Source organism: Prosopis cineraria, unplaced genomic scaffold (genome assembly GCF_029017545.1).
Source record: "Prosopis cineraria cultivar Desert tree isolate PC_DT_omini unplaced genomic scaffold, ASM2901754v1 PC3, whole genome shotgun sequence".
Lineage (NCBI taxonomy): Eukaryota > Viridiplantae > Streptophyta > Magnoliopsida > Fabales > Fabaceae > Prosopis > Prosopis cineraria.
The window spans coordinates 44,137,494-44,153,285 of NW_026555334.1; the positions used below are offsets into that span (position 1 = coordinate 44,137,494).

Here is a 15,792-nt window from a genome sequence, read left to right on the forward strand (position 1 = left end):
CATGCATGCTTGCATTAATTGACTAGAGAGCATGCGCAATTCATGGTGATTAAAGAAGTAGCCTTTCCACACGAGGCCACAATCATGAAGAGTGAATAGGAACAAGAAGATGAAGGGCCAGAAGGTACCCCCAAGAGAGTCCATGGTCACGTGTACTGTGTCTCTGTAAAGCAGAACCCAAACGGTGTCACTTTCCATTCAACATGTCAGCCGCGTCAAGACCACCTCAAAACCCTTCCTATTCAGAAACTTCCTGGTAAATATGTTCACAGAGGGTGTTCTCACGTTAAAGGACTGTGTCCCACTATCATTTCTGTGTGAGTCCATAAGCAGACATTGTGGGACCCGGCTCTATGAGCTTGGGTTTTGTTCACCACAAGAGAAAGCCGGGGTCCTCGTTCTTGGCCCATCTGACTTCCATTATGAGTTTAGATGGAGCAATAGATTGCAACAGGAAGTTTTCATGACTTCTTTTTTTCTGTGTCTCTGGTAAACGAAGCTTTCATAACCTTATCTCTGCAGAATTGACTAATGACTGGTAAAAATCAAGAGATGAGATATTTATAGTGCAGCAGTGTTGGGTCTGCCCCCACCAACTCAGACTATACCTTTCCCGTGATCAGGGATGCTGCAACCTGCAGGTTTACGTCTGAATTTAGTTTACTCCTTTGGATTTTGTTTCTTGTCTCTTCCAGTGTGCTTTTTAAATGCGTTTTTGTTTCATTCTGTATTAGGAGTCACCTTATTATTGATCACCCTAAATTTTACATAAAGGGCATCATATACTATTAGAAGCTAGAGGGTTGTATTTCACTTCAAGAGGGAGGTTAACAAAGATTTTCATCTCATTGTTTGCTTCAAAGTTAGGTTTGAAAATCACCTGATTAGCTTAATGCAAGGCTTTCATTATCTTTGTTGTTAATATTCTCTTGTTCAATATTCTTAACATGGTATCACAGACAGGTTATCTTTGAGCCTAGTGATTGTTCAAAGGACGATCTGCAAGATTTGGGCCAAGAAACCAACATTAGCAGCCCACAAAAGTGCCTTCTCTGGGCAGCCTTCCAAGATTGTTGCCTCGAGAATTGAATCAGTGATAAAAAGATCTGACTGGCCAATAAGAAGCATCACGTGAAATTTGGGTCCGATAATCAAGATCCGAAACCCATCAGAATCACAACAACCTGAGCCTTCGTGTCCGAATGCTGCCCTTCATTTCAACTTTATTTAATTTCTATCGTTTACTTAAATTATTTTTTTAAATATTTTTAATATTATAGTTATTAATATAAAAAAATTTAAAATTTTAACATATTTGTTCATTATCAATTTAATCAGTATAAATTTAATTTAATATTAAAAAATTTATAATATTATAATTTGACTATATAAATAGGCTTTGTACAATTTAAATATAATTTAAATAACTTAATTTAATATTAAAAAATTTATAAATTAATCATTTAAATATCTTTTAAATAGTTTAAATTGTTTGGTCAAAAAAATAGTTTAAATTTAATATTAAATTTTTTTACATTTTTATTTTAATAAAAATAATATTAAAAACATTTAAAAATTAAGAAAAAATTAATATTTTAATTTTTTAATTTTTAATTCACTTATAACTCAGTTTTTCAATTATAACTCGCTATAACTTAATCCCTCAACTATAATTCGCTGCGATTCAATCCCTCAACTTTTGATTCACCTATAATTCGATCTTTATTTTTTAATTTTTTAAATTTTTTATCAAATAAAGAGAGATAAAAAAATACTCATATATTATTCTAAAGTATCATTCTCTTGCTCATTGATGTAAAATATAAGTTAACATGAAAAAAAATAACAAAAACTTAAGGACTAATTTACAAGTGATTCAAAAATTGAGGAATTGAGTTATAGATGAATTATAATTGAAAAATTAAGTTACAGTAAGTTATAATTAAGAGATTGAATTATAAATAAATTAAAAATTAAAAGAATAAAAAATTAATTTTTTTAAAAAATAATTTAAATGAACGACAGACATGAAATAAGACCGAAATAGAGGGCCGCTCTGGCCTTGATGAGCGGATGCGGACGCGTCTTCGTGTCTCCACTGCATCGCAATTCACATCTCTCTTCTCTTTCACGGATTGCCGTCGCGATGCCCATTGTTCCACTTTACTGTCTCCGATTTAGTTCGTCCTCCTTGCTGTTTTGCCTGAGAATAAATCTTGATGAGGCAACGGTAAGATCTCAGTGCCGGTTAGCCTGTCCATTACCGGTGATTTGATCTCCATGACCAACGGCTGTTGTCTTCGATTTCACTCACCGTTGTTTGTTGCCACTTGCCATCGACGAGACTTCATCAGATATCCTCGGCGGCCACCATCAAGCGAGCGTTCATTTGAATTCTTCATCGATCTAAGCTGCCGCTGCCTCTCCTTCAGTGAAGAAGGTTGTTGGAAAGGGGGAAAATCGTTGATGACTTCACTGGCAAGGGTGTGATTGATCAAGTGTGCCAATTCATTGGTGATGTTGTTGATCTTGACGGCAACACAAAGCAAGAACAGGCCAAGAAATCAGTTTTGGTGTTGTTTGCGACAAGCGAAATCTTGAAGGTGGCCCCACTGCAGTCTGGCGAGGTTCGAGTCTAGATTCTTTACACTGCTCTCTGCCATACCGATGCTTATACTTGGAGAGACAAGGATCTTGAAAGTCTTTTCCCACGTATTCTGGGTCATGAAGCTGCCGGAATTGTAGAAAGTGCCGTTGTACTATTATATAAGCTTGGCGTTGTACACACTTTCCGTCGCGAAGGCTGGGGCTTCTAAACAAGTCTACTTGATGCAGAATGCAATGATGGGTCGAGACTTAAAAAAAAAGGTAATTGGCTTTATCAATGGGGATTGTTTCAAGTATACAGCACGGTTGCTTGAGATATTCCAGAGGTTTGATGTAGAGTTTCAACTTTCATGGATTGTTGTTAGTGATTTGGATCTTCTATCTGCTCAAATAATTGAAGAAATTGTGCGGAGGGGTCCGGGTCACTAAAATCTCAAGTCCACTTATCATGAAGCAAGGACCTGTTTTTCATGGATTTTACTTGCAAGTTTCTTATCATTGTTTCAAAACATGGAAGAGTTACTTTGTATGGGGCGGATGCTGATCAAGGAAGAAGTCATTCAAGTCACCAGATCGAGGAGTGGTTTGCATAATTACTGAAATGATGCCACGAGTTCAAGCAAGAGAAGATAAACACGTCTCGAGATATCTTCAAGTTGTTCATGTTGTTTTGTAAGTTGAAAATGTTGGTTAGTTGACCAAATTTGAGAGTGATCTAGTTGATCAAAGTTTTATGGTAAATATTTCAACAAGTGTTTTTCCTCCTTGCGTTGTGTTGGCAAGCTGAGCACCTGGAATCGAAGAGGTGTCAACTTCAACTTGAAGGGAGTGTTGGATATAAAGGGTGCTCTGTTGGCGCCCCCCCCCCCCCCCCCCAAAAAAAAAAAGGAGATTTCTCTATCCTTAGATATATTTTCGATATTGCGATGTCAGTATGATTCTATTATCAATTGGGTATAAACACCATACCATTAAATTAAAATAATAATACAAAAATTATCACTGCATTTTACAGCCAAACTATTTCCACTTTACAACAGTGACGTTTACATGAACAAATGACAAACTCAAGTATCCATGAATCAACTTCTCAAAATAAAACTGATATCGAAAAGGCGAAAACAGAACTCTGATAAACAACAAACACAAACAGATATAAAATATGTATACATAATGAGCAGGCGAACCAAGACCTATCGAATATACATTGCTATGTTACAGACATCTTGAACTCGATCGCTAGTTTGTAGTGGTGCTCTCTCTCAAGCCTCTCCCAACGCCTTCTTGATGTCATTCTGTGAAAGAACAATGATTCAGCACATTTGCTTACCAACCTCAGCAGTTAGTACGACACATACAGAGAACGACAGAGTGGGAATATGAAGAGGAAGAATACCTCAAATGCCAATGGTGGAGTGGTTGGACCATAACGCTGGATCACATGGCCCTCCTTGTCAACCAAAAACTTGGTGAAATTCCATTTTATCCGAGAACCCAGAAACCCATTTTTCTGTGATTTAAGGAATTTATAAACCGGAGAGGCATCTGGTCCATTGACACGTACCTGCATGTATAAAGGAGTATGTTAACAACCAATGCTATACAGTAAAGCAACATATCGCATATCAAAGGACGCATCACACACCAAAGAACAAGTTTATTAATTCTTTCTAAAAAGATCAACATAATCATCCATGCGCAGGGCATATTACACCTTCACCTCAAACAAGTTTTTTTCCAGATGGCTTCTCTAAAATGTATGGAAATGGGGAGCACTAAACTCCAACCAAACATTTCTGAGGCTCAGAGCATGCTTAAATATCAATATCTTAATTCTTAACTACAAGAAAATTCAGATTCCAAGATACTGTTTCTTGTTCAGCGTTCAAATCACAGATGAAAGATGATGAACCGCACTCAAAAGTTTCAACAACTTCACAATTTGTCTTTTGTTACTAATTCCCGTCATAAGGTGTACATTAGCTAAATATTTTCACAACATCACACTAAGGTCGATAAAATAAGCATACTATCACCTCTTTTGTTTTGTCCATTTTCTTATAGAAAATGAAAAGCCCTAGAAGTATCCCAACTTGAAAATGACATTATATGGTTTTAGAAAGCTCTAAAATTTTACAAAGTATAAACATTAGTCTATCTTCATGCTCAAGTGAAGTATATTTCAAGCCGTATCTCAAATATTCCCTAAGGTATATCATACTTGATGATAATTCTTATTATCTTTAGAAGCATATTAAGCTTCTTGCTCAAGTTCAATTTCAACTAGCTCAATTCAGCTGTGTATTTATCAACCAACAATATTCCTGCCTCCCTCCCTAAAACCCCATATAAGGAAAAGAATATCTAACAATGCACTTGCAATTTGCATATCATAAATTTGGCGAGCAAGAATATTTGAAAATGCTAAAACTTTCAAATATACAATATAAGTTCCTACCAGATGTCCTTTGTAAGCAATCCAATTGCATAGAAAGGCTAGTCTGGCCAGTATAAATACTCATGCTTAGAAAAAAATGTCTAATGGATGATTTTGGAAATTGATGCTGGAATCCTGCCTAGCGGTTTTTTTTGTTTGGTGATATTGCAGCATCCATAAAAAAACAGGAGTAAGTCAGACTTTAGGAAACATGAAATGCTAGGAAGCAAATTAAGCCTCTTGCTCAAGTTCAATTTCCATTAGCTCAATTCAGCCATCTTTAGCTGTCCATGCATCAAGTTAAGCAGATAGATCATAGAAACCTTCTCATGCTTGAATTAATCTAGAAGTAAAGCAGAATATTTAGCATATTTTTAAATAAAAGTATATTTATCAGAAAAAGAAAAGTGTTGGCCCCAAAATTTGTCTAGATAGAAGTCAAGCAGCGTATTTAGCATGTTCTTAAATTGAGGGGGAATGGGTAAGCAATTTATCTGTCCGCTAAGGAAATTTATCAACCAACAATAGTCCTGCTTCCCTCCCTAAACCCCATAAAAGGAAAATAATATCTAACAATGCATTTGCATATATCTTAAATTGGAGAGAAAGAATCGTGCTCTTCAAGGGAAGCAGTCTATGCCTTCAAAACCCATTCATGCAATCAACAAAAACTTGAAAAAGCTAAATACTTTCAGGCACAATATAAGTTCCTACTAGATGTTCTTTGCAACCAATCCACTCGCACGGAAGGCAAGTCTGGCCAGTATAAACAGTCAGGCTTAGAAAAGAAGTCTAATGGATGATTTTGCAAATAGGTGCTGGAATCTTGCCTAGGGTTCTTTCTTGTTTTGTTTTGCGATCTTGCATGCAGCATCCATAAAAAAAAAAAAAAAAAAAAAAACAGGAGAGAATCACACTTGAGGAAACAAAAAAATGTTCGGAGGATGCAATTAGGAAGCCAGAGCGATGCATGCCTTCACTATTCTCTTTTAAAGGCACAACACACTCATATGCATCTTCGTTTCTTTTTCTTTTTTTTTCTTTTTGGTTTTTTTCTGGTTAAAAGATGAAATTGTGTCCATATCCATGCTCGTTGAGTCATAATAAGAGAGAAGTTGGAGAAGGAACCAGCCTCTAGTTTGGGGTGACACAGAGAGGTTAGGATTCTCCTAATTAGACATCACATTTAATATGCACCGACTGTGCTTTTTATGGAAGAAGAAACCTTAACTCTTTTATCATAATTCTAATGCATCGTACATGATGACTTCAATTTATTGTATCTTGTAAGGACTTTACAAAGGTTCAGCGTGATTTTAAGTGCTAATGACTTTATAACTACAAACAGCAGTTTATCCGTGTACAATATGAATTCCTAACATTTGAAATGTCAATTATAATCATTAGAAATTAATGAAGGTGGATCAAGCAGTCAATTAAAAAATGCAATGTAATAGTAGATTCATTCATTTTGGTATCTTCTATTGTCACTCTATATGGTAGTTATTTACTTATTTCCGCTTTAAGCTAAAAAAATGTCTAATTAACATACATCTGACAGAAAAAAGGAAGTTAATCATAATCTAAGTAAAGGATCCAGCTGCTCTACGTAAACTACATTCTTAATAGCTAATACCTTTCCAAAAATAGGATATTCGGCCTTGTATCTTGTGCATGCAAACTCTTGCGCCTCTTGGCTTGTCCCAGGCTCTTGCTTCAGAAATTGATTGCACGGAAATGCCAATATTTCAAGTCCTGGAGTGAACCAAACAAAAAATTCTCAACCATGATAAAAGGAAATTTCTTACGGCCAATCATTCAAACTCAATTAACAATACATCGGTAGCTGCAAAGGCACAAAACATACCCTTATCCTTGTATCTGCCGTAAAGTTCAGTTAACTGAGTGTAATTGGAATCCGTAAATCCACTGTTTTATTTTTGACGGAAAAACCCACGAATTCAGTTAGCTAACACCCAAAGAAAAGACTGAAAATTTTTAGCCGCAAATGAAAGAAATGGAAAGACGCCCGGAGGGTTGGATTGGGAAAAGAAAATAACCATTTAGAAGCGACGTTAACAACAAGAAGTACTTTCCCTTTGTAGATGCCGAGGTCCACGTCACTGCCTCTGGCATCCTGTAAAGAGTTTACCCAGAAAATGAACAATAATTCCTACAAATCCATCACTGTAAGTGAGAGTAGAGACTTGAGACGAAAATACCTTGACAGTGAATTCATGGATGCTTTCTTGTGGGACTGATTGTGAAGCGCCCATTTTCTCTCTTCAGGTATTCTTCTCCAAAAGGCCCGTCGTCTATTGCCGCCGCGCTTCTTTATTCTTCGACGTTTTTATAGTCCTGTTCTCCTGTTCTATATATATATATATATATATAATTAACAAAACAAAAAGAAAATACAGGTATTTAGATCTACAGTTGACAACATTTATTACTAGTTTAATTTAATTTAATTTATTTGTAAAGCTACCAATATTTTATTCCTCCACGCAAAAAAAAGTTGAGCACTACACGATTTCTGAAATATCCATGCCATCAAAATGCAGACCGGTCTTGCATTCCACTTGGTATCTGAAGGGATTAACAATTTAACATGGCTGGCATGACTAGAGTGATAAGATCCAGAGCATTTAAATTAAATTTGAATAGTATAAATTTTAAATTTTTATATTAATTAAAATATAAATTAATAAAAATTGTAAATTTTTTTTAATAAATATGTTTATCATCTATTTAGAGAGTCCATATTTAATTTGAAGAGTTTAAATTTAATATTAATATTTTATAATTTTTATAAAATAATTATCCAGATTTATTTTGAAATGTTCAAGTTTAAATTTTTTAACTTATATAAATTTTTTGAAACTGATAGTTAGGAGATTATTTTTATTTTTAATATTATATTTATTGAAAGAAAAATTTATAAAAAATTGAATATTAAATTTAGACAGTCTATATTAGGATAATCAATTTATATTACAAAATTTATTAATATTAAATTGAACAATTTAAATTAAATATGTACTTTCGTGATAAGCAGGTTTATTAAAAAATTTCATAAATTTCATAAATTCTTATTTTAATAAATATAGAATAAAATTATAAAATAAAGATTTTAAATTTAGACAGTTAAAATTAAATTTAGACAGTTCAAATCTCGTCAGTCATACGATGATTGCCAGAGATAATCTATATCTGACACAGCAACACCTTCCTCCTTCCAAATATAGACTGTTGAGATTCGGAATTCATTTTTCTTTTCGTCGGTTTTATAATAAAATATCAGAATACAATAATTACGGTAATCACATGTATTTTCGCTATTTCAATTTTGTAATAAAATGGTTACCCCCATGATACAAAATTAAATTTTTGATAATATATTTATGCTATTTCAAAGTTGTAAGTTGTAACCCAGCGAACACGCTTAGAAGTCAAAGGCCTTTTCCGTCGACTTTTGCAACTTGCATGTGGACACAAGTAATGAGGGGAAGGCACAAGCGGCTTTGCACGTTGCTGCTGACCCAAATCACGTATCCCTCGTGATGTGAGCTGCCAACCATCTTAATAAATTCCCACACGCCACCCGATTGTTGAAGCCCAGTCGCAACTGCCTACGCCACGCTTGACATTTCGCTAAGCACTTCAGGTTCCATTAATGAAAGGGCACAAGGAGCACCTGGTATCTTATATCAATGTTGTAAAATAAATTATCAACTTATTTAAATCAGGGCGCCTAACATTCTCTATCAAATCTAAAACATCACCGGTCTTCAGATTCTCAATGTGCAGCAGAACCATGGTGACTTCTCGTTGAGTCTGAAGTATGTCGATCTCTTGTTGAACTCCTTTAACTGTGAGATTCCAAGTGTCATTCCCAACCTTCCTCAGGTTTAACAGATCAACTTGTTGTATAACCAATTCTTGGGCGAGATTCCGGCTACCTTGGGAGAGCTTCAGCAGCTCAAATACCTCTAGCTCAACTCCTCAACCACAATCTTCTTGAGGGAACCCTGCCTTCAACACTCGCTAATTGCTCATCAGTCATCACTCATGCATCTGAGCGTCCTGGGAAATTAATGTGCTTGGAGGAGTGATTCTGGCAGCCATTGCAACTCTTTCGAGGCTTCATATGACATCTCTCTCTTAGAATATTAATCTTACCAGATCGATCCCTTCTCCCCTTTTCACGATAATCCACAAGATCAACGTCGCAAGCTTCCTACTAAAACTGATATCAAAACATAGTTGATGAGAGCATGCAAGTCCGCTAAACCCACTTCTAAACGTGCATGTGACCTCGGAGGATTGCAGAGTGGGGTTATGACATGCCACGTAGCACAATGATGTTTCTAAAAATGAGAGATGTTCGAATTTGAAGAAAGTAGAGCTAGGCCCACGAGGAGAATAAACATCCATTTGTTTACATTTGATGGAAGATGTCAGACGTTTTGATTTAAATAGTTTGATAATTTATTTGATACCATCTTATAATATAAGGTATTAGATATTCCTTAAAAAATAATTCATGATTAAATTTATACTTTTACCTTTAATTAAATACCAACAAATTGTTACATTAACTTAAATTTAACTTGCAGACGACCAAACAAATTGAACTTAAAGGAATTACTTACGGCCTTCAAATGCTTTGGACTAGCTACAGAATCAAGTTGGGATTGTGGAAGAACAGCTCCACCACAATGGGACGCCCCCCATGCTACACAGTAATTTCCTGGCTTATCGGTATTGGGTAAACGATGGCCCTTTCTTTTACGAATCAACAATTCCCTCCCGCAAGCATTGTAGAGTGTGGCCTTGGTTGTCATTTTTTCATACATGCATGAGGCAACTACGCAAAACCGAGGCCCAATTGGTTGCAACAACGGAACATCATCAAAGTTCAAACATTTTACGGTTTCATGCAAAGCAGCGAACATAACCATCCCTTCACACAAACATCACAGTACGTGGAACAATGTAGAAGGTCAAGGTAGATCTGCATTTTCTCCTTGAGTTATTTCCCTTCATTATAAGGCCCGCACCTACTGAGGTGTAGTAGTACACTCAAAGGCCTTTGTCAAACTAAAATTCAGAATGCAACACTGGCATTGCTCCGTTCCAGCCCAAATCGTAAAATGTTCCGATCATAGGAAATATAAAAAAAAATATATAATTTTTAATCCTAATGTTATTGAGTTTTACTTTTAACCCTTCTAATTTTTTTTTTCAAGATTCTCAATCTTTGCAAGTACTAAAATCACTAAAAAATAAAAATTATAGAGAAAAATAAAAATCACTTAATTCTTTTTAAATCTATAGGAAATAAAAATATTGAAACAAACTATAGAGACTAAAAATAAAATAAGATCAAACTACAAAAACCAAATATTATGTTCTTCCTAATATAAATCACAAATCGTGAAGAATACTTCCAACCCTGACCAAAAAAAAAAAAAAGTGACATATCCTAGTCCAGGCGCAGCACCATCCGGGACTGAACTTCCCGCGTGATTTAATCGTTCTACTACTGCTGCTAGGGAGCGCGTGAGCGAGCTAATAAACAACAAGTAAAAAATTTCGAGCACATACAACGATTATTAAGCAGCGATCAATACCCTTTAGACCTGTTTTAGTTCTTCAACGAGGGGAAATAACAAATTATTGAAATCTATATGGAAATGCCAACAAAACATACTACATTTACTTATCATAGATATGAATACAAGAGAACTAAGAATGGCACCTAGTCCTATGAGTGATTATAATCTCTATCTAAAGATTTCACTCTCTTCAGAGAAGGAAAAAGGGGGGCGGGGGGGTTGTGTTACATAAAGCTGTCCAGTGTTCGGACTAGAGCCTTTGCTTCACCCGTCTACCATTCATGTCACTGCCATCAAGTATTCCTTCATTCCTATCCTTGCACATGAAGTCTGAATGCTCAGTGAATCTAGCCACGTACTCCAAGAGCTCAGTCAGGACAGATTGGCAACTCTCCTTCAGGTACTCAAAACCATCAGTCTGCATCACAGCTGAAGATAAAGAAATAAAAATGCTTCAGTTGGCGATTTTATATGATGAAAAGTAGGTGCCGCCACTAATACATCAGATCCCATCAGAACTCCCGCAGTTAAGTAAACTGTCAGAAAATATTTATTGATGTTGGTCCCATTTACTGCCACAATACATTTTGAAAACGTCTTTCAGCTGTACCGCTTTCGTAATAAGTTGAATAAGATGCGTTTGGAACTGACAAATTACAAATAATTATTCCATCCTCAGTAAAATCCAAATCGTGGAAAACATATCTCGCCCAATCCCTATGTCATTCAAAGTAAGGAAAGGAAAAAAATTTCTTCTATTACATGAATCCGATTTTCATTTCATCCAGAAAAAAAAAACCATCTTTTCCTCAAGATATGTTTGTCGCTCATTCCAATAAAAATACATTAGACAGGATCAGATTCGACAGATACTAATAACTCTTGAATTGTGTATTAAACTGGAAAAAAACCCACCAGGCCAAAACACATCTCATATTCAATTTGCATCTTATTGTTCAACCCCAAACCACAGGCAACTGGCATTAACAGTCAACAATAAATTTAACTCCAGCCTCTCTCACCATGACATGCTGAATTAAAGATAATCTAATATCACAATTACAACGTCCATCTCGCACGGAAAAAAAAGAGAGGCAGAAGCTGGATAAAAATCTTCTCTAATCAAAATAAAATTAGAGTTCATAGATGGAGAACTAACCTCTGAGATTTTCAGGTGTCGCAATAAATTTGAGACAAACTGCTTTGAGCTGGAAACAATGATGCTGCTCTGCCAAGGCTAAAGTTGTAGCCACAGTATTTATTGCAACATCTTCACAGAGACTGGCTTCACACATCAACCTAAGCCTCTCTAAGCCATACCGGTCTGCTGCAGCTAGCAGATGTTGAGCCATTAAGGTTGTTGCCCATTTCGAGTTCAACCCTGTAAGCTCTTGCATGTCAGGCAGTGAATCCCAGTATATAAAATGAAGCAATGCCTGCAAAATAGCGTAACATGGAAGGTTCAAGTGAAGAATAATTCCAAATTAACATTGCTTGACTTCATTTTATCAAGCTAATGACTGGCACTTTTTAAAGAGAAAAAGCATGAAATCGAATCCACAATAAGTTTAAGCATCAAAATGAAACTGGTGATTTCTTGCTAATAAAAACCTGAACCTAGAACATTTGCATTCCTTTCTCACAACTCAGATATAGATAGACAGACCCACTGAAACCAATTTCTTCTAAACAAATCTCAGCACAACACATCCACAAAAATGCAGGAACTGTGCACAAGACCAATTGTTGATCAGTCACAAGAAGTAAAAACAGCAACACAGACCAGTTCAGCTCCCCTTTTTATTTATAACACTGTCTATAATCCTTCCTGATTTTATTATATCACTTTATCGCTGACCAATCTTTTATGAAAAGAGAATAAAACAAAGCCAGAGGGAAAAATGCACAATATATGCAAAGCATATATGGAAAAAATCACAATAACCAAACAACGGATAAAAAACAGATTAACCAAAGGGGCCATACAAAAAGCAAGTATTCAAACCTTAAAAACAGGAGCCTCCATGTCTTCAACTTTTATACAATCAGTGTCCTGATCTTTCATAGGACCAAAAAGCTGGGCTCTGAAAACAGGAGAACGAGCTGCTAATATCAATTTATGAGCAGCAAAAATTTCACCATCAACTTCAAAATTCACATCACTTCCTTTTTCACTTTCAAGTAGCCGCCCAAATTGGTGGCCTATGTCAGATTGTGGTATTGGTATAGAGTAGATTTTAGGGCCCTCTGTGTATGACCTCACAACACCAACGCTGCAAGTAACACAGAGGCAGTCATCTTTAAGGTAATCTGAGGTCTCCAGAACTGTTCTCTTGAAAAATCGCTTGTAACCCCTGAACCATCCAATAGAAATCAATTAGCCTTTACATACCTGTTACCTTCTCACAGATAGTTTCATATGTATTGCAGAGAATTTAGCCATGAACAATAAAAGATCACGCATCAGAATTTTCTGCCATATTTGCCCAAATAAACCAAGGGGGAAAAACCAGGCTAAAAAACTATGGGATAAAAAACAAATTGTACAAGCAAAAAAAGCTGAAAAATCTTGTCATGAAAGTGCCCAAAAAAAATATATATATATATATATATATGTTCACACGCATGACATACCACAGTACCCAGAACCCACAAATAATTTGTTTAATTAAATAAGATATCCTGCGTGACATGCAAGCGGCTTTTCTCCTCAAATCACAAAAAGCCCACCCCTCCAACGCACCTTTCCATTAAATAAATTCTAAAATTTTAATGCCTTTTGGCAGTGCTCCTCTTGATCAATCCCAATCACACAACCGTATCCATGGAACCTATGAAGAAAAGGATAATTCACATTCACACTGTATATAACTTCATGTCAAATTTTTTAGATGGGTACTAGGTTCTCTAGGGTGTTAGATGATATGAGAGAATATTTTTTCAAGAGACAGCAATATGATGATAAATTGTAATAAATATCCATTAGTCATCCATAGGCACGAAAATCTTAAAAGTGACAGCTAAACTCATATTGAAACTGTGGCACATGCAACATTTTAATTCATTTATTAAGCAAGTAGCCCTCAGTGGAACAAGATCTTTCCACTTCCACTGCATAACAACAAAATCATTTCCAACGACTTGTTCAGTCCACCACTTGAACTGCAATCCAATTGCCAGGAAAAATTTTATTCATGCTAAGAGAGAGCTATCATTAACTTCCTATTCAAGGGAAGCCAATTATTTAGCAGCACTAGAACAAGATTTCTTTTCATTTTATTTCTCTCCACTGCACATGCACTACGCCTCCAAAATTCTGAACCATTTAGGCATTTGTTTTTTTAAAAAAAAAAAATATTAAATCTAAACCATCAAACTCGATCAGACAGTTAAAACATCCAAAGCCATTCGTGCACAGTGCAGTGCTTTCTCAAACTTCTCATCAACACACAGCATTCTATATCAACGTTCAGAACTTAGCTGAGCAGCCTAGATATCACCGAAAACATATTCATTTTACCTCGAAAGGCCTACAATATGCCTTCTATTTTTTGTTGTCTCCAGTCCCCTCACTCTTGTTAAGGGTTCTGGAAAACGATAGAATAGGGTATGAATCCCTAATAGTTTGTAATATGTTCCTTCTGCGAGTAATGTTTTTTTATTACCCAAAAAAAAAAAAAGTTTTCAGACAATCCACCGAGCGCCCAAACCAAAAAAAAAAAAATTAAGGGGCAAGAGTAAGTGAGGAAATTTTAATTTACTTGAAATACTAAGAAAGAAAGAGAAATCCTATAAAGGCAACTTACCACATGCTGCCACGGTATTTTAACGTGTACGGCCCGCTTTCCAGCGTCCTCTCAAAATGACTATTAACCTTATGTCTCTCCTTCCCGCTCTGGTCCAAAAGCGTTAGCTCGAAGAGCGCCCTAACGTCCGTCCCCTCACTGGCAAGCGCGATAAATAGTGATACGTAAGTCGCATTGTCCTCGACACTCTTCCCGTCCGGGTAAAAGTAGATCGCCCACTCATACCCACCGACTGAAAACGTGTCAGATGCTATATATTTACCGATCCCGATCCCTTTTGATAAGGAATATCCTGAGATCTTGAACTGGTGAGAACCCCTTACAGTATCGGTTATTGATGAAGATGAGGTTGTTGCAGGTGCCGAAGAGGGGGATGGGGATGAAGAATTGGAGGATGGCTTAGACGTTTCTCGGAGAACCTTACCCATGCCAAAGCCACGATGAGTAAATTATCAAATGTCAACTTTTCTTGGGAAACTATCGCAACTAAACCGGATCGGAGCGGGAGGGTTAGGATAATTTAAATGTCCGGATAAGGATCTAGGATCTACGATACGCGAATTCGGGTACGGAGTTGAGTTTCATGACACATCGGAGTGTCTGAATATTATATCGGGAAAGTGAAAGCTCGAAGAGAAAATCTAGGGCTCCGTTAAGGCAATTCTTGTAAAATGAATTTCTAGGGTTTCGATACAGAAGGGGCTTTTTTTTGGGGGGGGGGGGGGGGGGGCAGGGGAGAGGATGATAAATGTGACTCGACGATCCTAAATTGGCTTTATATGATTTTTTCCTTCCAATCAGAAATAAAATTATTGGAGAGAAGGACCCCCTGTGTGATGCTAATTTGCCCGTCTTCGCCGACTCTCTTTCAGGACACGTGTCCGTTTATATGTAGAAAGTATTTGGCGAGAACTTTGCATTAGAATTTACAATTACAATCATGTATGTGATTTAATTAAAAATTATGACTAAATAAATTTAAAAATACATTACAGGTTATTGAAACTTAAATAAAAATAATATAGTAAGACAAATTATTAAAATATTCTTAATAAAAATGAAGAAAGAGAATGTAAGTGACTGGTTAATATGACTTGTTAAATTATTTATATTATTTACCAAATCTGTAATACTATTTATAAGTTTATTAGGCCCCAATTAAATCTAAAAATTCTTAAATCATTATCTTAACTTGTTAAAAGCGTTATATTACTTGTTAATTTCCTTATGTCATTTGATAAGCTCATTACATTGCTTGTTAATTATTTAATTTGTGTTAAATTCATTATGACTTATTAAATTATTAACTTAACTTGTAAAA

General features: G+C 35.8%; 2 protein-coding genes across 2 annotated transcripts; both read right to left on the bottom strand.

Annotated features, from left to right (window-relative positions):
• Positions 1-3,557: 3,557 nt before the first annotated feature.
• LOC129304711 (probable glutathione peroxidase 4) lies at positions 3,558-7,415 on the bottom strand. Its single transcript, XM_054944468.1, has 6 exons — positions 7,267-7,415; positions 7,105-7,181; positions 6,912-6,973; positions 6,681-6,799; positions 4,004-4,171; positions 3,558-3,902 (listed from the first exon to the last, which is right to left on the bottom strand). The coding sequence occupies exons 1-6, from the start codon at positions 7,318-7,320 to the stop codon at positions 3,870-3,872; spliced, it is 513 nt and encodes a 170-aa protein (XP_054800443.1). The 5' UTR covers positions 7,321-7,415; the 3' UTR covers positions 3,558-3,869.
• Positions 7,416-10,657: 3,242 nt separating this feature from the next.
• LOC129304710 (BTB/POZ and MATH domain-containing protein 2-like) lies at positions 10,658-15,187 on the bottom strand. The gene is made up of 4 exons (XM_054944467.1): positions 14,472-15,187; positions 12,671-13,019; positions 11,825-12,101; positions 10,658-11,094 (listed from the first exon to the last, which is right to left on the bottom strand). The coding sequence occupies exons 1-4, from the start codon at positions 14,897-14,899 to the stop codon at positions 10,916-10,918; spliced, it is 1,233 nt and encodes a 410-aa protein (XP_054800442.1). The 5' UTR covers positions 14,900-15,187; the 3' UTR covers positions 10,658-10,915.
• Between the last annotated feature and the right edge of the window lie 605 nt (positions 15,188-15,792).